Raw genomic sequence first — 21,880 nt, 5'->3', positions numbered from 1 at the left:
CAAGGACACCAACTTTCTGCTGTCCTTATCCAAACCACTTCCCAAAGGGAGAGCTGCCTCCACTCACAAGCCCAGGCTGCTCTTTAGATTCAAAACATGGCACAGGAGGCAGCAGAGATTCACACCCTGCAGGAGGCAGCAAAATCAGACGCACACTACGGAGCAGGAGTGCCCGGGCTAAACGTGGCCTTTCAGTGCCACCCCTGGGGATATGGGATGCTCTCCAAGGCAGCAGCCAGCTGTACAAAGTGGCAACATGCAGGACTGCTAAGAGATCCTGGGCCATCCATAGTGCTTGGCTCTCAGGCTACAGGTCCTGGGCTGCTTGATCTCACGCTCGTACCACAACTTGCCCTGCCTGGCAGGGATGGGGCTGAGGCAGACACCACACACCGGTTGGCCTGGCAGCCTGGCTTTTATTTATCACTCCAAGTACAATTTGCCTGATCAGGAGCCCAAGCCCCAATGTGGGGAGGAAACCCAGGGAAGAACAAAAGCACTGGGAAGCCCCCAAACCCCCATTGCTGCAAGGAAGCAGTAGCCTGTAAGGGACAGCACCTCCAGGCCTCTCCTCCCCCGGAGATCAGTGCAGTATAAGGGAATCGGCAGTGCAAACGCTGCTAACGGTGCTGAGTGAGCTAGGAAAGACATCCTGAAGGGAAGCGCTGACAGAGGCGGAAGTGGGGAACCCCATCCCTTTGAGAACAAGGTATAAGTGAGAACAGGCCTGAGGGCCACATGTCTCACCTGCCCCATCTGCTCAGCACACCTCCCTGACTGCAGGCCACGCTCAGGAAGACCTCACAACTTGACTGCACAGTAGCAGGTACCACATCACCAGAGAGCAGTCAGGCAGGAAAGGCCTGGGCCAGGCGAAGACAGAACCTGCTGAAGGAGTGGGAGAGGCTTGCACCTAATCCTCAAATCCTTGGCTCTTTCCAGCTCAAATCTCTTGTCTGTCAGCTGAGACAAGCCCTTCCCACCTCCCCACACTGACCAGAAGTGGTAACGGGTAAGGCTGGGGCAACAGAGGGAGAAGCTAGCCAGCTGCACGTGGGAGGAGACTTGCCCTCTTCCCAGCATCTCACAACCTTCCCCACCAGCACATCCCACAGAGCCCTGTGCTTTCCATATGCATGGAGGCAGTGGAGCACTTTACACAATCTGAATGCCCAGCTCCTCAGCTGTCTTCTGCAGACGGTCCATGACATTCTCCTCCAGCTCCATAGCCAGCCCACCAGGCACTGCTGCCCGCTCCTCAGAGGACGCGCTGGCCATGACGTAATACACAGTCTCATTCTCCCCCTGCTCGTTGGTCCGGTTCACCACACGGATGATGGGGTTGGCTGGGGTGCTGGGTTCTTGCTCAGAGGACGGTGCTGCTCCTGGGAAGGCACTCGGCCCTGCTGGCTCAGGGTTGCCAGCAGAGTAAGTCATGGGATGCAGTAGGGCCATGTGCGGCTCAGTGTTGCTGTTCTCCACTTGCGGAGCCCCTGTTGGGGCCTCTAGAATGATGGCCTGAAGGTTGCCCTCACCCTCAGACAGTACTACACACTCAGCTGAACCATCCAGCGCCTCTCCCTGCTTCTCACGGTCCTTCAGTAGCTGCTCCGTCAGCTCCACGCTCTCGTAGCGCACCAGCTGCAGCCTCATGTAGCCGTCTTCATGTTCCCTGTACCTGAGCAGAGACAGGTAGGGGCGAGGGAGCAAGTCACACTGCAGCCCTTTTCCCAGAGAAGGGCAACAGCCTGAAACAGCATCCAAGGAAGCAGTACTGTATTCCAGCTCCCATGCTATATGGATGATGCTGGCCCAGGAATATAACCCCTACAGCATCTCCACCTAATAAGCACATTCATAGAGCAGCTTCTGAGTTTCTGCCAGGTTCCTTATCTCTCAAGTCCATCTCCTCCCCCACCCTGTTTCCCTGGGAACATTTGAAATTCATCCTCTTGCCCTCTCAGCTTTTAGGTTTCTAGAACCTAAAAGGTTCTACGCCCTTTGAGGGGACTAGAGTTTCCTACGCAGGACAGAGCAGAGAAGCAGCTATCAAGAAGAAAGAGGCTGAATGGGGGCAGTTTTCTCTGGGGTGGCTACTTGGAACTGGCTGCTGCCAAGTTCTGACATGCAGCTGCAAGGGCACCACTGCCTGCCCCTAATCTCTGATCCACTGCTAGAGCTCTCACTCAGCACCAGGGTCCGATCCCACTTGCTGCCCAGTGCTTCCCAGCCCTGGGAAGTGGATCTCAAGTACATTACAGACAAACACCAGAGCCCAATCACTGCTAGATCTCTGCTGGCTTCAGTTAAATGCAGGAGGCAGCTCCAGCTGTCTGCACCAGAGAGGAGGTAGTGAGGAGCAGAGGGAGGGCAGTACCTGAAACGAGGATGCCCCGAGGGCCATTTGAACTGGTGTTTCTTCCTGAGGTGCACAGTGAGGTTGTTCCCACGCGTGAAGCACTTGTCGCAGACGTGGCATTTGTACCGGGGCTCCGAGTCACCCTGCAGGGCAGAGATAGAAATGCGAGTGCCCCACATGCCTGATCAGAGCGCCTGGCACCTGCCTGCACATGTGGAGGGAGGAATCAGGTTCTCTGTGAAGACTGACATAACGTATCACTGCAGCAGGAAGAGAGGAAGACAACCTGACCTCACACTACTATAGCCCTGGGGCACTTCACAAGGCTTTAGCTTTTTTTCCTTATGCTTCTGTACAGCATGTCATGGTTAGTGCTTCTCAGCTTTACTGGGAGCAAATGTACAGCAGAATAGCCCTCTGCTCCCTTCCCACCTCATGGACTTTCCGGTAGTGCAGTTTGATGGAGCAGAGGGAACGCGCGGTGAAGCTGCAAGCCTCAAACTCGCAGCGATATGCTGGCTCTTTGCTGTGTGTGTCTAGGTGTTTCCTCAAGTCAATGAGATTCTTGCAACTAAAAGGAAACAATAAGGGAACAAAGCTGGTCAGCACATGCCGCGCGTACGCGAACAGGCCTCTGGGCGCTTCTCTGCCACGAGCCGGGAACACAGGAAGTCCTGGTCCTCACCTGTAGTCGCAGTAGTCACACTTGAACGGCCGCTCCTCACTGTGCCGGAAACGAATGTGATTGCGCAGGGAGGAGGGCAACGGACAAGTCATGTCACACAGCGGGCACTTGTAATGGTTCACTGCTCGAAAGCAAAGAATGGGAAACATCACCACCGAGTACATGCAGCAGGAGAGAACACACGCTCTTCAGAGCCTCAGCTGGAAGAAGGAGCCTTTGCTCACCGTGGTTCCTCATGTGGTCACGGAGCAGCCTCTCCGTGGCAAACCTTTTGGAGCAGTGAGAACACTGAAATCTCTGCTCTGCAATATCAAGGTCGAGGGAGAAGAGGGCAGGGAAAGGGTTGGCGAGAAGAGAAATCAAAGCAGAGAGAACAACACAAAGAGCAACAAATGAGAAATTTTCTGTGGAGCTGGGAATCCTTCCCTCCAATTAAAGTCAGCAGGACTAGCTGCAAAGCCAAAACATAAAACCACTTTTAAGGACCAATCTGTCTTCCACCTTTGCAGCTTAACCTCTGCTGCCACTGCGGGAACTAGGCAAACTGTGTTGCGAACACAGCACACTTCTCTCCCACGAAGTGCAAGAGAGCCCAGCAAAGCTGCTTACAACCCACCCCTCCCCAAGCCTGCAGGAGCTTACGGTCCAGTGCAGTCTGCCGGCGGATGTGGTCAAAGAACTTGGTGTTGTTGGCAAACATCCCGCCACAGGTAGGACAGGCCACCACTTTCTCCTGCGTGTGGCTGCGCAGGTGCTCCCGCAGCTTGCAGCGCCCTTTGAAGGTGCAATCGCAGTCTGAACACAAGCAACAGAAAACCATGAATACCCTTCATAAGGGAAGTGACAGATCGAGCAACTCCAACAGGCCAGAGAAGGGTCCCGGACCCAACAACCTGACTGAAGAGCAGGCTGCTTACTTGGCCATGCAAGGATCAACACTACTCCAAAAAGCCTATGCAGCACAGATATAGTATGATGAAACCACTAGCCGACAACTAGCATAGGCTCCCTCACCCCAAAAGCAGCTAAGACAATTGCTCAAATACAGAACAGAGCAACTATTTTAAAAAGTAAATCAGAGCCTTTTCTCCTAAGTACTATTTAACTATAAATAAGAAGTTCAATACAAAATAACCCACTGGATCCCCTGAAGGAAATTCTGCAGGAGCATTTCGCTGTCAGCACCATGCACATGCTCTTGAAGTAAGAGATGTTCTCAGAGAGCCTGGCCTGCCAAGCAGTGCAAAGCTTTCCTGTACAACCTTCAAAATCCAGCCTTGGGCAGAGCTCTCTAGAAAGGCCTTGCCTGCTTCCACTGACCTTTCCAGCCACAGACGACCACATGGTTCTCCTTCCCTGCTGCCTTGTATTCCGAACAGAAACTGTGATCCTCTACATGCCGATAGAACCACTCAGGATTATCGAATGACCTCTGCAGGGACAGACAGAACAGGGTGAGGAGATCAGAATGAGCCTGCCCCAGCCAGAGCACAACAGATGCTTTCCTCCCAGGCACAAACACAGCAAACAGCAAACATGCTGGAAAAGGCAACTCTCCTCCCCTTGGCTGCCACATCCCAGCCAACACTTAGGAAAGCAGGACTGTTTCCCTGCTCTCACCTCACAATACTCCCACAGACACAGGAAGTTCTCCTGGATCTCGGGGATGATGTTGCGGCTCTGGAAATCCAGCTGGCAATGGCTCACATCTGACTGGCTCTGCAGGGCCCGGAGCCCCCACTGCTTCAGCTTGGTGTGGTAGCAGTGGAAGTAGACGTGGCGGATGAGGTCAGCTGAGCTCTCTGGAGAACAGAAACCACATTCCTGCCACAGACACGTGTATTCCTCTGCAACAAAACCAGGAGACATCCAGGGTATAAAAGCCTGATGGGAACTCTCCTAAATAAGGCTCAGATCCATGTAGGTTAAGAAACTCCATTTTTCCCCATAAGATTCCAGTTAGTCAACAGGCAGAGCTATTCTCCTTCGGGAAAAGGAAATTTTCCCATAGTGAAACAACTCAGAGAAGGCCAGGACTTACGGCTCCCTACAGACAACAAAGATGGTAACTTCTTACCGAGAGGGTCCACCTCATCCTGGTGTTCTCCAGGAAGGTGCTGCTGCAAGTGCTGGGCCACATGCTCACAAAACTCCTCCATCTTCGAGGTCACGTAGGTACAAACCTCCCACTCGCACTGCAGCACCAAGGCCTCCTTCCCGCCACCCTTTCCGGGTGGCATGGTGGGAGCGCAGAGATGCCCCCCACGCCACCCCGATCACCCAGAGCCCCGAACCAGCCAGGGTGGCCCTGGGGCGCTCCCCGGGAGGCCTCGGCGAGAGCAGGGCCGTCCCCGGAAGGGCTCACGGTGGCGGCTGGAGCCAGGGCCGAGCCCCGACGGAGGGCAGAGGGCCCCGGCGCGGCCCAGCCGGCCCCGTAACGCCTCTCCCGGGCGGCAGGAGGTGACTGCAGCACTGCGGCGGGGACGGAAAAGGGGGGGACCCGGCCCCGCGGACGGGAGGGGGTCCCGGCCCCACAGCGGGTGAAGGGCCGCCGCGGGCCGGGCCGCGCCGGGGCGGGAGCGCCGCCCGCCCGCACTTGCCGGCCGGTCCCGCCGAGCGCTTCGCCCGCCTGGGGGCGCCGGAACCCAACGGACCGCGCCCGCTCGACCAATAGCAGCCGCCTCCGCCCGGCCGCCAGCCAATCGCTGCGCGGGAGCCGGCCGCGCGCGTGCAGCGGCCGAGCGAGCCCGCGCGGAAGCGGGCACCCGGCGCACGAAGGTTCCGGGGCTTTCCCCCGCCGCCCGCAGCCTGCCGCTGAGCCCGGCCGCTGTGCCCCCTGACCCCGCGCGTGCCCCCTGACCCCCAGGGTGTGACCTCTGACCCCCCAGGGTGTGCCCCCTGACCCCCCAGGGTGTGTCCCCTGACCCCGGGACACTCCCCTTCCTCCTGCGGCAGTGCCGGGGCCCGAAGCCTCCCCGGCCCCCGCACCAAAATGGCCCAAATCGCGGTCAAACGCCCCACCACGGCACCGGCCACCGTTTGTTCATCTCTAGGGCTCCAGGACAAACCCTGCCACTATTTGTTGTCTAAACAAGCAACTCTTCACACTGCGGGAGGTTACAATCAAGGAAGGCACAGCTGGACACCCTGGCCAGCACAGAATACAAGCCTGTTATTATCCACCAGTATCTCCACAGTTCCTGCTGTGAGATAATGCAAGACTTTTTTTTTTTTTTTTTTTTTTTTTTAATTCATTAATGAGAAGACAGATTGAAATGACAGTTTGAATTAAGCAAATATACATTGAATATTGCGTCTGCTACTCCAGGCTTTTGTAGTACAAATTAGAAATATAACTCTTATTAAGGTTTGCTTTGGCACACTGCTAAAATGAAGTGGGATTGTATAAAATGTGTCACAAAGAGGGCCTTGTTAAAACACAATTGCTTCTCTAATTCCTGTTGTATGCCCTGGCTCTGCCCACTAAAATGAATGGAAGGTACATGCCCAAATCCACTAATCTATGGAGAAAAGCTGGACCTGAGGCTTTTGCAAAGGAAAACATAAGATAAAAGATGTGTGTCATCTAACAGAAGACTGAATTTTTATTTCGTCTCCATTTAATTGTTTTCTGCAGGATTAGCTGTTGTTTTTAATGCAATTATTTTGTAGTCAGTAGTGAAGACACCTGGCCTGGGTGGACAGTGCTACAGCTGCAATGGAGGGAGCGGGGTGGGGTGGGGTGGCTGAGCTTGCAAAAGGCCAGGATTTTGTTTGTATATCCTAACCAAAGTAAACATATGTCCAGCCAAGGAGACAAAACCGTGCGGGAAGTCTGCCAGGAGGCAGGTAGCAAAATAAGCCTGTTGCTCACAATGCAAAAACAGCCCTCTTCTACCGTGACCGTACATCTGGCCAGCTTCCCTGACCTGCCTGGTGCTTCCTGCCAGCTCCGGGAGCTGTCTGCGAATCTGAGGGAGCTGCGGATACCAGGAGCGGTGGCACTAGTGGATTGGCCAAAACAAGACTGGTCCCCGCAGAGGGGGGAAGTGTAAGTGGCCACAGACTTAGTATGCAGGAGCGGGAGTTTTCCACCAGATTTCTCCGTGGTGTCCTCTCGGTCGTGAGCTCTGTGTCCAAGCAGCCAGAGTACTCGAATCCGTACGTTTAGTATATGGGAATTATTCTCTATGATACTTCAGCTATGTCTTCCCTGCTTTCCATGATGGCCTGAGCAGATGTAGCCTTTCCAGCATCTGCCCTCTTTAGTTTATTTTTTCTTCTGATGGAAAAAAAATGCTTGAAAAACTGATAGCCTTCCCCTAGGAAGGCAGTGCAAACGACAGGCTGAATTCATCACTGGGCCAATGCTGTGGAAAATGCATGGCATTACGAAAAGGGACAGATCTTACCTAATAGATCCACAAACTGGCAATGGGCTCCACAAAAGGAGAAGTATTTAATTATGAGGAATGTATTGGCACCGATTTTGTCATGCTCATGTAAGATGAGCTCAGTGTTGCTGAACACCACTCTGCTTGCACACAAAACACTGCAGAGATCGTCTGTCTCACTGCAGCCTGTCTTCAACTTATGCCTGTGTTGCGCCAGCTGTTATGTGGGCAAAGGGCTCCCTTATAGGTAATTTGGATATATTTCTTAATCAGGATATAAGCTACATTGTTTAAAGAAGAATTAAGGGGTTAACTCTGCTTCTTGGTTCAGGTGTTGCAGAAACAGACTTGCTGCTGCTAGGAGACTGAGAACTTAACAGTAACTATCACTGGACAGCCCAAAAGCCCCTTTAATCCAGGTCCAGCAGCAGTGTAAGAACAGGTCCTTTTCTGGCCACTGTTTCCCCTCCTGTCTTTGGGCTGGAGACTAACCGCAGGCATGCAGAAAGGGGGCTCCTTGCGTAGCAACAGCGAGCTCAGCCTTGGCCTCCCCGCAGGAATATGTGGGTTTGCTAGAGGATGCTCCTGCCGGTGTCTTGCATGTGCTGTCCCCAGCTGCGTGCTGTGCCCCTCTCCAGTGGGTGCTGGTGGAGGCCGTGGAAAGCCTGGTGAGCTCATCACGTCTCCTAGATCTTGTTTTAATTGTATAATGCCTAAGCTAGCCTGTGCGGTCCCCGAGGGAGAGCAGTGCCTCCTAAGGCCTGCCGTGTAGGTCTTCAACAGCACCCGGCTGCTTCACGCTTATAGGCAAGAATACGCTCTTGCTCCAAGCCTTGTTCTTCAGTCAAGTTCCTCTCCTCTGAGGAGGTAGCTCATCCCTGCAGGACTTACCAGCCTTTCATTTTAACCAAAGATTTTTCCATTGATAAACCTCAGCTCAGTTTTCATCCATGACATATCGACTCAGGCAGGAAAAAGACCCTTTGAGACTGATCCACACCAACCATGCAAATGGGAGTGAAACGCACATGCAGGATTTGCATTTAAGCAAATTCCAAACAAGACATTGTGGAGACATCACTAAATTGGAGAAAACATATTTCCATCGTGCTCAGCTGGTTATCAGTGGAGAATGAGCACTGACTTCACTCTGCTCTGGGAAGCTCATGACCGCCTTTCTCCAAAGTCCTGCAGAACCTGAGAGCTGGGATTAGTCAGCAGTGGCCAGAATGGAAATGGGTGAGTCCCTGTACCTTGACTTTCCAACACATAAAGATGTATCTTAATGAAAATATTGATGGTAAAGAGTAACTGGGGAAAGTATACACTATGTTATCTGTGGACTCATGCCAAATCAATTCAGAAAGCAGAACTGCCTAAAATCAGCATATGGTATCTTTAATATCCCAGTATTTTAACAATATTTTTAGCAGAGTCAGCCTTCTCTAAACAGAATTCATATTCCGTCACAGTGTAATATTTTCCTGAAAGAGAGTTAAACCAAGATGATGTGAAATATGATTCAATTTACTTGAAAAAATATATAAAAATACATAAATTAGCATTTCCTTCCCTGGTGCTGCCAATAGCATGCTTATTTGGCATTTTAATAGCTCAGAATCAGATCCTGCAGAATGACTCACTGAAACCAACAGGGTTACTTACATGATGCCAGACTACTTAGCTGAACAAGGGTCAGAGGACAGGGCTCTTATCTTGCTTACTTACAAGGATTTGAGCCCTGGCATATATCTGTGGGCGTAAGAGCAAAGTACCCATGTGTAAAAGTAACGACAGGTGAAAGTGTTTGTCTAAAGTCTTCAGACTGTAATAAGGATGATAGGAAACAGTACTGAAGAAGCATGGAGCATCAGACACTTGCCAGGAAAAATGATCACGGAGGAGCAAGGTTAGTTAATAAAGGAGATTGTGGTATTTGGGAATATCAGATCGTGGACTAAAAAGATTGATCTCTTTTTCAGGTTGCGGTATTTTTTACTTATTTTTACTTACTGAGGGAGGGGGCCACAGCACAGAGCCTGAATTTGCTCTGATCCTATAAAAACAGTTCCCAGAATCGATTTCAAAGCATCCCTGAACGGCTAGCTGAGAGGAAACCCGGTTGCTCAGCTCACCTATCGAACATCTCTGCTCACAGCTTTTCAGTGGAGCTCTGTTAGAAACAGCCCCGTTCTCAGAATCAGAGAGCGCGTTCTTGACCTGGGTCCCCATCAGGTTAAATCCAAACCTGACCTTAGGAATTCAGGCACATACCTTGTATTAAGCCCCCACGTAAGTTCAGTGCTGAATTAAGGCCTGAATCCTCAGCTGCAGGCAGCTAGCAAGGGCTGCCTGAATTATCTTCAGTATTAAACCATCACAGAGCACTCTGTGCTGTGCGACACACTTCAGGCCCTCCTGTCAAACTGCGATGCTGTATCTCTGGAGGAACACTCATGCAAAGGCACAACGCTTCAGGTGCAGAAGGTATAGCAGTTTCTACCAGTTACACCAGCTCTGCCAGAGCGTCTGAACTCCAGCTACTCCGGAGCACCCAGGGCACCCTGTGCTTCCAGTTGTTCCCAGTGAAAACAGCCCTGAGAAGGGATCATAGGAGGGAGACTCAGTCCTAGGGCCATGGAAAAGAGCCAGCCTCGGCATACAGGCAGATTCTTCTGAACTGGTAGAGTTGACAGTCATTCCTGCCTGCATACCACCTTACCCAGAGACACTGACTGGTTTGCTTGCAGACTCAGTGTCCCCGTCTGTTTTGACTATTTCAGTCATAAGCTTTGGGGACAGTGAGTGTCTCTTCCAAATGCTTTGCCTTGTGCCCAGTCTTGGCTGAACTTTCTGGTCATTATTCAAACACCAAACCCAAGCTGAAATTGCCCAACAACCTCAATCACTGTGGCCCACCAGAAGGCATTTCGGGTAACTCCAAGGCAGCACCAAGTCTCTGCATTGTTTATGCCTTCAACTCTTCCCTTTCTAAGCCTGCCGTGTGTATGCGCACCTGGGGATACAATGCCACAGGAATGAAAATGGTGAATGGAGCCAAATGTCACATCTTGAAAAGCCAAAGGATAAAATGATAAATCACAACTTTAGAGATCAAACACTTCAGCTGCGGTCTAGCTGTTTGTGTTCCCTCAAGAGAACATCGCTTCTTGTTTTCCAAGGGATTAGCCTCAAAGCTCAGTCCTTGTCTTAGCATTTCAATAATGCCCCTTCTGGACGTTCCTCCCTGGCTCTACAGGTGTGAGCTCCCTGTACAGGCACAGCCTGTTAGCCAGGATAAAAAGTTGCCCCAGTGTTGTACATTGTACCTCTCTGCTCTCACTTGTGCCAGAACACCTGTACACGCAGCAAATCTCACAGAGATTTACCCAAGCAGGGCAAGGGGACAGATACCTAGTAGCAAAAGTCACCCAGACATGATGTACAGATTTTGCTGGCTTTCAGGTAGGTTGAGAAAACAGAAACGAATTCTGCCATCAGCTTCTTGGGTGGCCTTGTGGCTGACACACCTGAGGGCTGTGCTACCATTCAGAGAGACATGGACAGACTAGAGAGTTGGGCGGAGAGGAACCTCCTGAGGTTCAACAAGGGCAAGTGCAGAGTCCTGCACCTAGGGAGGAATAACCCCAGGCACCAGTACAAGCTGGGGGCTGACCTGCTGGAGAGCAGCTCTGCAGAGAAGGACCTGGGAGTGCTGGTGGACGACAAGTTGACCATGAGCCAGCAATGTGCCCTTGTGGCCAAGAAAGCCAATGGTCTCCTGGGGTGCATTGGGAAGACTGTCGCCAGCAGGTGGAGGGAGGTGATCCTGCCCCTCTTCTCAGCCCTAGCGAGGCCTTATCTCAAGTGCTGCGTCCGGTTCTGGGCTCCCCAGGACGAGAGAGACATGGAGCTACTGGAGAGAGTCCAGCGTAGGGCTACGAAGACGATCGGAGGGCTGGAGCACCTGCCCTGCGAGGAACGGCTGTGAGAGCTGGGCCTGTTCAGCCTGGGGAAGAGAAGCCTGAGGGGGGATCTTATCAATATGTGTAAGTATCCGAAGGGAGGGTGTCAAGGGGATGAGGACAAACTCTTTTTGGTCGCCCCACGTGATGGGACGAGAGGCGACGGGCAGAAATTGAAGTGCAGGAAGTTTCACCCAAACATGAGGGGGAATTTCTTCCCTGTGAGAGTGACGGAGCACTGGACCAGGTTGCCCAGAGAGGTTGTGGAGTGTCCTTCTCTGGAGATCTTCAAGGCCCGCCTGGATGCAACCCTGTCTAACATGCTCTGGGTGACCCTGCTGAGCAGGGAGGTTGGAGTAGATGATCTCCAGAGGTCCCTTCCAACCTTACTGATTCTATGATTCTATGACCTGGCCAAGCCACGGCACCCCTCTCTGTGCCTTACGGGCTTTTTTTCCTTTACTAAAACAACAGAGCTCCCAGGAACCTGTCTGTACTTGCTGTGGACACAAAGCAGGCTGAGCAGCCAGCTCCTTTGCTTTTCCTGAGCTCTGCCCAGTCCAATTCACATCAGCATCCTGCAGAGCCACTCCAGCAGTCTGGGCTATTTCTACTTTGCTCCACAGAGATCAAATCTATCTTAGCTCACGGGGTGATGTGCTGAACACCAGCAGCTCCAGAAAAAAGACAATGAGGAGCTAAACCACAGAACCGCTGCTGAAAGCAACGGAGGCCACATGGCTAACTCCACCTTTGCTGACTCAAAGGGGAAACAGAGGATCCCCTTGAGCCCTCTTTGGCAAAACAAAAGCCAAAAACCATCATCCAGCCATGCCTGCTGCAGAGGGAATTGCATGGAAACCTCCTGGCGCCCAGTGCCAAGCTGCAGGGAGGGCCCAACTGCAGGGCCCTTCGCTCTCGGCGAACGAGCGCTGCTCACTCTTGGGCTCCTAAGTGACAATTGAGCAGGGATATTAATAGACAGACTTCTGTGCTTCCTTCCTACGTTGGTGTACAGAGGTGACAAATTTGCTTCTTCCTTAACAAGCTTTTTCACCTACTCTGTGCTTTGGCTGATCTCCTCTAATGCTTGTTTCGTTCTGTCAGTCCCTACAGATTTTAGCAAGCGAGTGTACCAAGGAGTGCGAGTGAAACACACGGTCAAAGATCTTCTCGCTGAAAAACGATCCAGGCAGAGCAGTGGCTCCCGCTGCAGTGTAAGTCCATTGCTTTACTGGAATAGTCATTTCATGTAATCTCTAGTTAAAGAACATCTTTGCTGAGTTCAGACCACTGCCAACATTGACAACGAAAAAGCACAACTAACACTAGTTTCTGCCCCAGAGATCACAGAGAGCTCCTTGATTTTTCACATCAGTGAACCTTTCAGGGATTAAAGTCCTGAGAAATACAATTCTCAATAATTTCTTTAGCAAATCGGTAACATTAAATTTCCCATTCCTTTCACAATCCATGCATGACACCTTTCCGAGTCAGCTTCCTTTACCGCTAGCTACATTTGAACAACTCTGTGCCATAAAAATAGATGCTCTTCCCTGAACGTTGTACTCCTTCCAGCTCCTCTCCAGCAAACCAGAGCGCCAGGGGATATGCAGTGATATGCTCTGGAAAGAGGCCAAGCATCAGTTTGTAAGGGCTGATTTCTTTTTAAAGTGATTCCATGGCAACAGAAAACGTAAGTCAAATTATGGTAAACTACATTGCATCTCCTGAAGTACTAGCCAGACACAGGCACCTGAGAAGTGATGCTGTCACCAGATGAGGACACAAAATTGAAGGTGCCAGCACGGAGTAGACAGTGGCACAGTGAGCCATTCCCAGTGGGCTCTGAAGACTCACTTCTGCCATGCCACCGGGGCCAGTGACAGATGAGGAGATGTGGTCAAGCTGCTGAAACTGTGCCCTGGAAGGAAAGGGTGGGAGCAGAGACCTAAGTTAACAGCAACAGTAGACATTTTAGATGTGATGCTCTTTTTCTCACAAGCCATTCACCTCAGGTTTTTTGCCTTCAGCAAAACAAACAAACCACCCCCAAAGGGACTTGTAGCTATTTTTCTCAGTTACTTCCACATGTTATCTAGGTGTATCAACAAGGGCAAAAAACCAGCATGGACACTGCTGAACAAAACAAGATCAGGCAATGGATCTGTTCACAGCCCTCCACTAACGCAGAAAGGCAGGAGAGCCCTTGAGCTAGGAGGGGTGCAAGGAAATGCTTGCTCCCAGCAGGAGGCCTTTTGGGGAGACTGTTTCGGGGAGCAGCAGGGGGAACTGTTGTGTTTGCACTCACTGAAAAAAACAGATCCTGGTTAAAGACTACTATGCTTTATCAGCTCTCTTTTTAGAGGTGGCAGTTTTTCTGTTCAGCACTGTAGTGGGTGTAATCAAAAGCCCTAGGAAATGTAAAACGCTTGATACTTGTTTTATTGCCCTTTGCTTTGCGTTCCAAAGCTTTGCAGTTGTGTGTGTATCTAACGCAAAATCAGCCCTATGGCTAATTCCTTATGATAGACTAAAAATTATAGTGCAGGGCAAACATCCGTATTTGCTCGGACACATGAAAAGAACAGCTGTAAGTGCGCCTCTGTTTATCCAACAGATAATGTAATCGAGAATCAAAGCAAATGGCAGACAACTGAACACCACACTGTGTGCTCATGATGCAGTGTGGTTTAACTGCATCTTTTGTTTGAGCATGATACTTGCTCCAGAATCTGTGAGCCTTCCCTGTGCAAAGGGAGGGCTGTGGAGCAGATCTGTACTGCTGAGGATAGGCCATTACCTGTCAGAGGTGAGCTAATAGGCTCTTGACTGAGGCAGCAGAAAAACAACAGTTTTCCCAGGTCTTGCACTCCCCAAATGATGGGAAAGCAATTTGCACTGTCAGGAAGTCTGCACAGTTTGTGCTTCTGAGCATCATTTGCAGGACAGAAGGGCTCAGTCTGGGGCTCAGTCTGGGGCTGTGGGCAGGGTCTGCCCTATTTCCTTTGGCTCACTCACCGTGTAAGAAGGAAGCCACTGTTGCCCTCTGCATGATGAAAGGCTTGTCCTCTTTTCTAAGGTGGGGAACCTGGCGGGCACAAAGATGGGGCACTATGGCCAGCAGCACCCAGTGGCCGGGGCAGTTAGAAGACCCCAGGTCTCTGTCTCTCTCATCTGACCCGTTCAGCTGCCTTCTGTGCCCCGCAAACGAGTGACAGGCGCTGCCCAGACTAAGCTTTGCTTTTATCACTGCTATTACTTCAGCTGCTGTGCTGCATATTGGGTCCAAAGAGGGGAAACACTGAAGCCAAGGTAAGGTCAAAAGGCCATACCCCAGGTCCCAGTGGAGACCAGGGCCATAACATTCACTGTGTTACCCTGGCTCTTCCCGTTTCCTCCCTCAAGGCAGCCTGTTAGCCGAGTGACACTGCCAGGTTACGAACCCGCAGTGGAGCGACACAGCTCTCTGGAGTACCCCAGCCGGTGTCTCTGGCCAGTCACATGCGAGGCAGGCTGGGACCAAGCTTCTCAACAGCAGTGTGCTGTGCCCTCAAGTGATGCTGACCAGACACACTGGTGTGTTGCCGAAGATCCAGCTCCCCCAGTCCTGCAGTGCAGAAAGGAAGTAATGCAGGGAGTAAATGCACTAATGGGCTTAAATTAAGCCAGGCCATTCACTGCCTGATAAGGAGCCAGGAGGCAACTGAAACGTTTGTCCCTATACGTGGTTGCCTGCTCTGATGAAGGCCAGGGATAGGCTGCTGCAGCGCCTCTTGGAACTGGATTGAGGCAGGTAAAGCCCTCACAGCTACCGCCAGCTCTGGACCATCCATCATAGGTGTACGCCAGGGGGACATGCCCCGTGGGACCCACAGTCAGATGGGTTTGGAGGATGAGCGTGGGTGCACTAGTACCCTGAAATGCTCTGTACTAGCGAGTGGTGGTTGTGCCCAGGGGCCTCCCTGTCCCTCCAGTGCAGCATCCTGGCTGTGACCACTGCAGCCCTTTGACCCGCGGGCAGCACCTCTGCTGCCTGTGCTTCCTAAGGCAAGCAGAGCCTAATTTGCTGGTCCCTTCTCTCCTCAAACACAGTATTCGGGGTGCCACCCTGCATCCTGGTGGGGCATTGAGACTCTGGGATCCAATCACTGGAGCACAAGGCTGCTTGGTAAAACTGTGCCGTTCCTTTCAAAAGAAACTCTTCTGCAGTGAATGCAGACAGAAACCTGCAGCAGGACGCGATGGCCATGAGCAGACAGAGGAGGTGGTGGGACAAGCCCTGAAGCAGGAAAGGGGATTGCTTAGATAAAGTGCATGCCGAGAGAGGGGTGTCTCCTGAGGCCAGATTTGCATGTGGAGGCTGTAGCTTTGCAAGGCATCATGTGTTACCAGCTACGCTCCTCACTGAGGTCTGCAGCTGAATCGGCCCAGCTGGAGGCAGGTGCAGGCTCTAGCCCTGACCGCACGGGGCGAACACGCATCTGCCCCCAAGCCAAAGGGCTCCTTCCTGACACCTCCTCTCGCTCTTGCAGCCCGCGTGACCTGTGTGGTCTCAGGGCTCATTTTCATGGCGTAGCAGGGAGCAGCTGCAAATCTTCTTCAGCAGTAGAAGGAAGTCTAAGCACTGGCAAATTTAATTCAAATCTAAACCGCTACATTTGGTTGCTTGCTATGGCAGGAACCTCCTGTTTGCACTATGCAAACTGGAAATAGCATGCCACCATCACTGGCCAGGGCAACAGCACAGCTAGGGTAAATTCAGTTGTGGGCACCCGGATTTCTGCTTCATGGGCTTGGAGGTCTGGCAACAGATCTCACGAAAACTCCACGTGCCGCTGCCTTTGCCACAGTGCCTTTTAAGAAATTAGCCCCCCTCGAGCACAGGGATCACTCGGGGCTAATTCTCCCTTGCCTAGATGCCAGGAAGAGACTAATATTATCTGTACCACACAAACACGAGCTAGGAACAACAGCCGTCCAAGCACAGCTCACTGTTTCTGCTAGCAGGGCTGATCCAAGTAGCTCCGGGGCAGCAAACGCCGCACGGGAGAGCCAGGTTCGAATGTGGGCAGTGCAGAACCAGGCTGAGCTTTGGCAAGCCAAATTCTAAGGTACCTGCTCACTGAGACCTGTTTCTCCCTGACACTGAAATGACTCTTCAGCATTATGGGACCCTGCAGTACGTAAGAAAGAAGCCAGTTATCTTGGTATTTGTACTGTTATCAGCTCTGTCCAGGACCTTTGAAATCTCTTCTTAGTCTACATCTGCTAATACCTCAGACGCCCCAGGCTTGAAATCTTGCAGTTAATCTCTTCATACTGATAGCAGCAATACTCAAACAGTGCATCTGACTTATGCCAACACCTTCCCAAACTATGTGCTCACAGAGCTAGATTGCTTTGAAAAGACATTTTTCAATGTGTCTTTTTCTTTTGCAGGGCAGCACCAGCTCGCTGCAGTCGCCATTTGTCCATACACCAGGTGAGGCTCTCCTCCACTGAGAAATACCTTACGTGCAGGTTGGGCAGTCAATACTGTTCCTACCCCTTCTCTGCCAAAGGGCTTTTGACTCCAAGTGAGTGGAGGAGCACAGAGATCAGGCCATCCATCCCAGGAAGAAGGGAGAGAAAATAAAAGCTGCTCCCACCTTTCGTGATGGAGGTGTGCCCCTCCACTGCCCTCTCCTCTGTAGTCTTCCCCAGAGCTGAAAAGACAAAGCACTGAATTAGGAGGCAACCTGGTTTGTTCCTTGACCTCTTGCACAAGGACAGGGGAGAGAGGTTGGACCGAGGCAGGTGGTTTTACATTCAGGAACCTCATCGTCCCTCCAGGGGCTTGAGCAGAGAGAGAGGAGGACGCAAAGACAGCAGAGCCAACCTCCAGCCCACTGGCCTCAGATCTGAGGCTTCCCAGAACACATTTGCTTTGCTGCAGAGGAAGTGAGCTGAGGGCTCCAGGGCAGCCTGGAGTGGTGAAAACCCAGGCTGACATACTTGTATTAGGACAGGATTAACTCCTGCGCTGAGGGACGCTAGGGTGGGAAGGGCTCCACTTTGCACTTACGGAGATGCCCACCACTCAGACTCTGTGTCTCTCCTGGGTGCTCCCCTTCATGGTTTTCCTGTACTGCCACTGGCTCACCTACCACAGCTGGTTACTACGGAGTCAGGAAACCCCTCATGGCCGAGATGGATTTCCACAACACAAAGCAGTTGGTCAGCTATGTCTACTCACCTCTTCCAGGGTCCAAGTCCCTCTCGTGCGATTCCTCTGCCGTTCAGGGCTACTCGGCGCTTCTGGATCCGTACCTCCCTGACCAACACGGGGATCACCAACGTACTGCTCCCTTCGTGCCGGCTACCGGCTCCTTCTTCAGCCCTTCCTCGCTGCCCCCTCTCCTGCCGTCCTTCCCTAATGACACAGCACATTTCCTACTAGTGAGTGAGTCTCTAGTTCTCAGTCATCTGATGAAAGATCACCCGATTTAAAGCTGGGGTTAAGCTGTGGGGACCTTCTGGGATGAACGTGGTTGTTAGAGGATGCAGCCAAACCAACCCAAACCAACTAGTCCGTTAAGCTCCCCCAGCGCGCGCCCCAGGGCAGAGCTCCTGGGCTCTGCGGGATGGGGGCTGGCCAGTCCGACTGGGAGCCTGTTCCAGTCCTCGCTCACCACTAACACTGGGGCTGTTTTCTTTAAACATCTTTAGCACCTTCTAATCCTGCTCCAGGGCAACAGAAACCCTTGTGAGTGTCCCCAGCTAGACTCGGGGAGAGCTTGGCCTGGTGAGCCAGAAGCTAAAGCTAGGCATGCCGTTACCTCCAGGACGAGCCTTTACTCCCAAGGGTTTCTTGCCTTCTTTCCCCCTTCCCTGCAGAGAGAGCCCTGGGAACAGACCTCTCCTGACAGTCTCGGCCAGTCCGACGGCGTGTGCTCCGACTCCTTCCAAGCGCTGCCTGCCGCTGCCAGCTGCCTTTCCTCCCACGAGACTGGAAGCACTTCCTCATACAGAAGCTCAGGCTGGACCTCCGCCGTGCCCGGAGTCCAGCCTTACCCTCTACATCCTCTTGAAGAGGTCCACTGCTCCCCCAGCTATGCTGCCACCTCACCCTACTCCTTTTCGCCATTTATGACTGCGGCAAATGAGCTCACCTCGAGGACGGGCCATCTCTCACCGGAGCAGTCCTCAGCTATGCCGCCCCTCCACGACACCTCTTCCTGGCCAAAAGAGGATGGAGGTCTCATCTGGGGGACATATGATGGCTGGAGAACTTACTGATGGCAGTTAAGAGCTGGAGGAAAGGAAAAACGGACCTGTATAGAAGCAAAAGTTACTTGTATGCTATTTCCCAGTGGAGGGATGCTAGTAATGGAGGATGCTAGTAACAGCACAGTGCTTTAGGCTCTGTTTAGAAATACAGGCACTGGGTGTACTGCATCCAGCTTGTAGCGGTGCCTTCTAGTGTCTTGCAAAGGTCACTGCTCACAGTCCCACTGCACTACAGGTAAAATACAGAGCATGAAAAATACCTGTGCATTATTGGCCCTGTTCTGCAAATGAGGATCACACAAATGCCCCCTCACCAATTTCCCTCCTGCCCTGAAGAAAACACATAGGGGCCATTAGCCCTACTCGTACCTACCCCAGAGCAACACAAGCGATGTGACCAAGAGGCGTGTGTCAGCGGGCTCAAGGCAAAACGCTCCCAGGGCCCCTGCCGAGAGCACCCACAGGGGCTGTAAGGAGGAGCAGGTCTGGGGTGAGGTCCCAGCTCCTGCCAGCGGTGCAGGACGTGAGGGTGGATGCTACCAGGCCCGGCACCGCCCCGCAGGACCTGTGGCCACTAGAGGTAGCTCTGCACACACACACACGCATGCACACCCGTCCTGCACAGCCCTCGCGGGCGCGCCTGCTCACGCCTGCCGTGGCCATCCCCGGCCGAGGCTGCTCTTCGCCCAGAAGGTCCTGCCCGTGGGACACACACTCCTCGCTTTGACCGCTTGCTGCACAGACGTCACTTAACAACCTGAAAGAGCCAAAGCACCGGGAGCGCCGGTGCGACGAGCGCGGCACAGTCAGCTCGTCCCTCCACGGGCTCCACGCGTGCGGCCACGGACCGCCCAGGCGCGCCCGGCCGCCCGCTGCAAGCCGGGAGTGGGGTCCAGGTCCTCTCCGGCTGAGGGCTCGCAGGAGCAGGGCTCAGGGTCCCGCGAGGGCCTCGCAGCCCGGAGGAGGGTGGGCGGGATGGGTGAAAGCCGGCGCGGCGGCTCTCGGTCCCAGCTTGGCTCGGGTTCCTCCTGCTACTTCCTGATTCCCCAGCCTTGTTCAGACCTGTTCAGAAATACAAATCCCCACGGCTTTGTCTGCCCCAAACGCCACCCCCACCCCACGGGCCGCTTTGGCCGGCCGCACCTTTCCGCTCGCTGGTCAGCCCCGGGAGCCGCAAGGAAAGCTCAGCCCGGCGAAGGGCGGGAGCCAGCGCTCCTCGGCACGTGCGCTGAGCCCGGCTGCCTCCCCGCTTAATACCGGAGCTCTGTGGGCTCCGGGCAAACAGGGGACGTGGCGCATCCCGGGGTTGCGTGGCCCAGGGCTCCTGCCGAAAAGAGCCACGTGTCGGCTGATGCCCGAGCTGCAGCCCTTAGCGCCGGCCCGGGCACAGCACAGAGCCCTGGACGGGCTTGCGGGCACGTGGTGCTTCACGCCACGGCTGACCGGCACCTCCCGGACACGTCCCTGCCCGCAGCGACACAGCGGCGGAGCAGTCACCGCCGGCGGCTGGCTCGGCAGCACCTTCCGCAGGTGCCCTGCACCGCTCGGGGCTCCGGCTCGCTCTGGCTGCGTTCCTGTCAAGCTCCGAAGGAGCAGCAGCACTGGAAAGCTTTTGAGCTCTTTTGGAAGTGTTCGGCCCGCTCTGCTGTCTCCTAGCTCTTAACCAAGGCAGTGACTCTGCGAGCCTGGAAATGCTCTGAAGCACCGGGAACACCCCAAACCGTGGGACCTTGCGTTTCCTTAGGGATCTCAACCAGGCATGACTGCGGCGCGGCGGCACGCGCGCTCTGCTCTGCAGGCTCTGGTTACAGAAGTAAACATTAGCCCGGCTCCGCGGAGCGCCGGCTGCCCCGCACGGAGCCGGCAGCCTCGCGGGCTCCGGCCTCTCGCCCTGGCTGCTTCAAGCGACCAAAGCAACGCAGCTCCCAAACGACCAGGCATCGGCCGCGCTGAGCAGCGCTCCTGCACGGCGGCGCTGCTGCTCGCTGCGCTGCTGGCGGGGAAAGGCCAGCGGAGAGGGCTCCTCTCCAGCGGGGCCGCTTCTGCAGAGCCCCCCCAAGCAAGGCTTGGCTTGCTACGGGAAGCAGAGGCATCTTTCAGCACCGAGGGATCAGCGCTGAGACCGCTCCCGGCAGAAATCAAGTGTATTTGTTCAACTCAGAGAAAAAGAAAAAAATTCAACCGCAACAATAGCCAAAGCGAACGGCTGGTAGATTATTAACAGCCCGGCCTGCGTTCTGCCTCAACCCGGTGCTCAGCAGAGGCTGCAGGGCCCAGGGGAAAGTTTAAAAAAGAAAACGTGTATTAAATAGTGATGGAGGGGTATCTAAAAAAAAAAATGTCATCCTACCACATGCTGAAGCCCCGCTGCCCGCAGCACACAGCGTAGGCCAGTGCTGAAGGATAATAAGATGAGAGGGGCCACTTTGTGGAGCGAGAGTAAACAGCCTGAATTAGGGGAAAACAAAAATATAGTCCAATATAAGGCCAGCATCTGAGGAGAGGGAAAGGATTTCTGTGGAAAGAAATGGGGTTTGGGTAGCCTCCGCTTCCCCCGTGCCCAGGGTACCCTCTCTGTTACACCACGCCCACTCATGGCCATTTTGCTCCAAAAATCTTAAAAATTGCCCTTGAAGTGTGAAAAATTCTGCAAAAAGCAACTTAGTCTGTTGCAGAATCCTCTCTGCAAGTAGCAAATGAAATATGAGAGGGCTGGAGCCCAGCCTGTGCGTGTGAAGTGAAAATACTGAGCAGGTTCAGAGGCATCTGCTTCGTTCGGGGAAAGATGGGTAAAACCCTGAAAATGTCCCAAAAGCAAAGGGTGGAGCCGCTGGCCCCACCAAATCTTATTCCCCCAGACCCTCTGCTAGATGGGGATGTGCTCGGTTTCACAAAAAGATGGCCCATTTTGTGGAGCCTTTGAATATTCAAATTGAAAGTATCGCGCAATCATTGATTGTCAAATCATTGGTTTCTAGAGGTTTTAAATACTTGGCATTAGGAGAGAAAAACTCAAACTTATACCCGTAGGTATAAAACAATAATATTGTCGGGCTCCACCTGGCAGCGCCACGAGGCAGGCGGGTCCCCCGCGCCCCCCAAACTCAAGCCCGCCGCCTCTCGCCCCCTGCCCCTGCCCCGGGGCCGGGGCCACCGCTGCCGCCGCACCGGCCGCCCGGCGAGGGGCCGCTCGCCGCCGCTCAGC

General features: G+C 53.3%; 2 protein-coding genes across 2 annotated transcripts; one reads left to right on the top strand and one right to left on the bottom strand.

Moving 5' to 3' along the window:
- Nucleotides 1–396: 396 nt before the first annotated feature.
- On the bottom strand, nucleotides 397–5,625 carry HINFP (histone H4 transcription factor). The gene is made up of 9 exons (XM_062594683.1): nucleotides 5,122–5,625; nucleotides 4,665–4,891; nucleotides 4,365–4,476; nucleotides 3,687–3,839; nucleotides 3,269–3,346; nucleotides 3,045–3,165; nucleotides 2,792–2,930; nucleotides 2,378–2,502; nucleotides 397–1,678 (listed from the first exon to the last, which is right to left on the bottom strand). Exons 1-9 carry the CDS (start codon nucleotides 5,282–5,284, stop codon nucleotides 1,156–1,158), a joined length of 1,641 nt encoding a protein of 546 aa, XP_062450667.1. The 5' UTR covers nucleotides 5,285–5,625; the 3' UTR covers nucleotides 397–1,155.
- A 1,853-nt stretch (nucleotides 5,626–7,478) lies between these two features.
- On the top strand, nucleotides 7,479–18,684 carry POU2AF2 (POU class 2 homeobox associating factor 2). Its single transcript, XM_062594405.1, has 5 exons — nucleotides 7,479–7,546; nucleotides 12,452–12,620; nucleotides 16,846–16,885; nucleotides 17,540–17,844; nucleotides 18,283–18,684. The coding sequence occupies exons 1-5, from the start codon at nucleotides 7,479–7,481 to the stop codon at nucleotides 18,682–18,684; spliced, it is 984 nt and encodes a 327-aa protein (XP_062450389.1).
- Nucleotides 18,685–21,880: the final 3,196 nt, after the last annotated feature.

This window comes from Rhea pennata, chromosome 24 (assembly GCF_028389875.1).
Source record: "Rhea pennata isolate bPtePen1 chromosome 24, bPtePen1.pri, whole genome shotgun sequence".
In the NCBI taxonomy this organism is placed as follows: Eukaryota; Metazoa; Chordata; class Aves; order Rheiformes; family Rheidae; genus Rhea; species Rhea pennata.
This window is presented reverse-complemented; position numbering and strand designations above follow the sequence as displayed.

Excerpts from the sequence above, each read along its gene's own strand:
- POU2AF2 (XM_062594405.1), top strand. The coding sequence starts at position 7,479 with ATGGGCTCCACAAAAGGAGAAGTATTTAATTATGAGGAATGTATTGGC. Across the intron at positions 7,547-12,451 it reads ACCGATTTTGTCATGCTCAT|CTTTTTCACCTACTCTGTGC; the intron begins GTAAGATGAGCT and ends TTCCTTAACAAG. Across the intron at positions 16,886-17,539 it reads GTCGCCATTTGTCCATACAC|CTGGCTCACCTACCACAGCT; the intron begins CAGGTGAGGCTC and ends CCTGTACTGCCA.
- HINFP (XM_062594683.1), bottom strand. The coding sequence starts at position 5,284 with ATGCCACCCGGAAAGGGTGGCGGGAAGGAGGCCTTGGTGCTGCAGTGC. Across the intron at positions 3,347-3,686 it reads CCGGCAGACTGCACTGGACC|AGCAGAGATTTCAGTGTTCT; the intron begins GTAAGCTCCTGC and ends TTGATATTGCAG. Across the intron at positions 2,503-2,791 it reads ACTACCGGAAAGTCCATGAG|GGTGACTCGGAGCCCCGGTA; the intron begins GTGGGAAGGGAG and ends TCTGCCCTGCAG.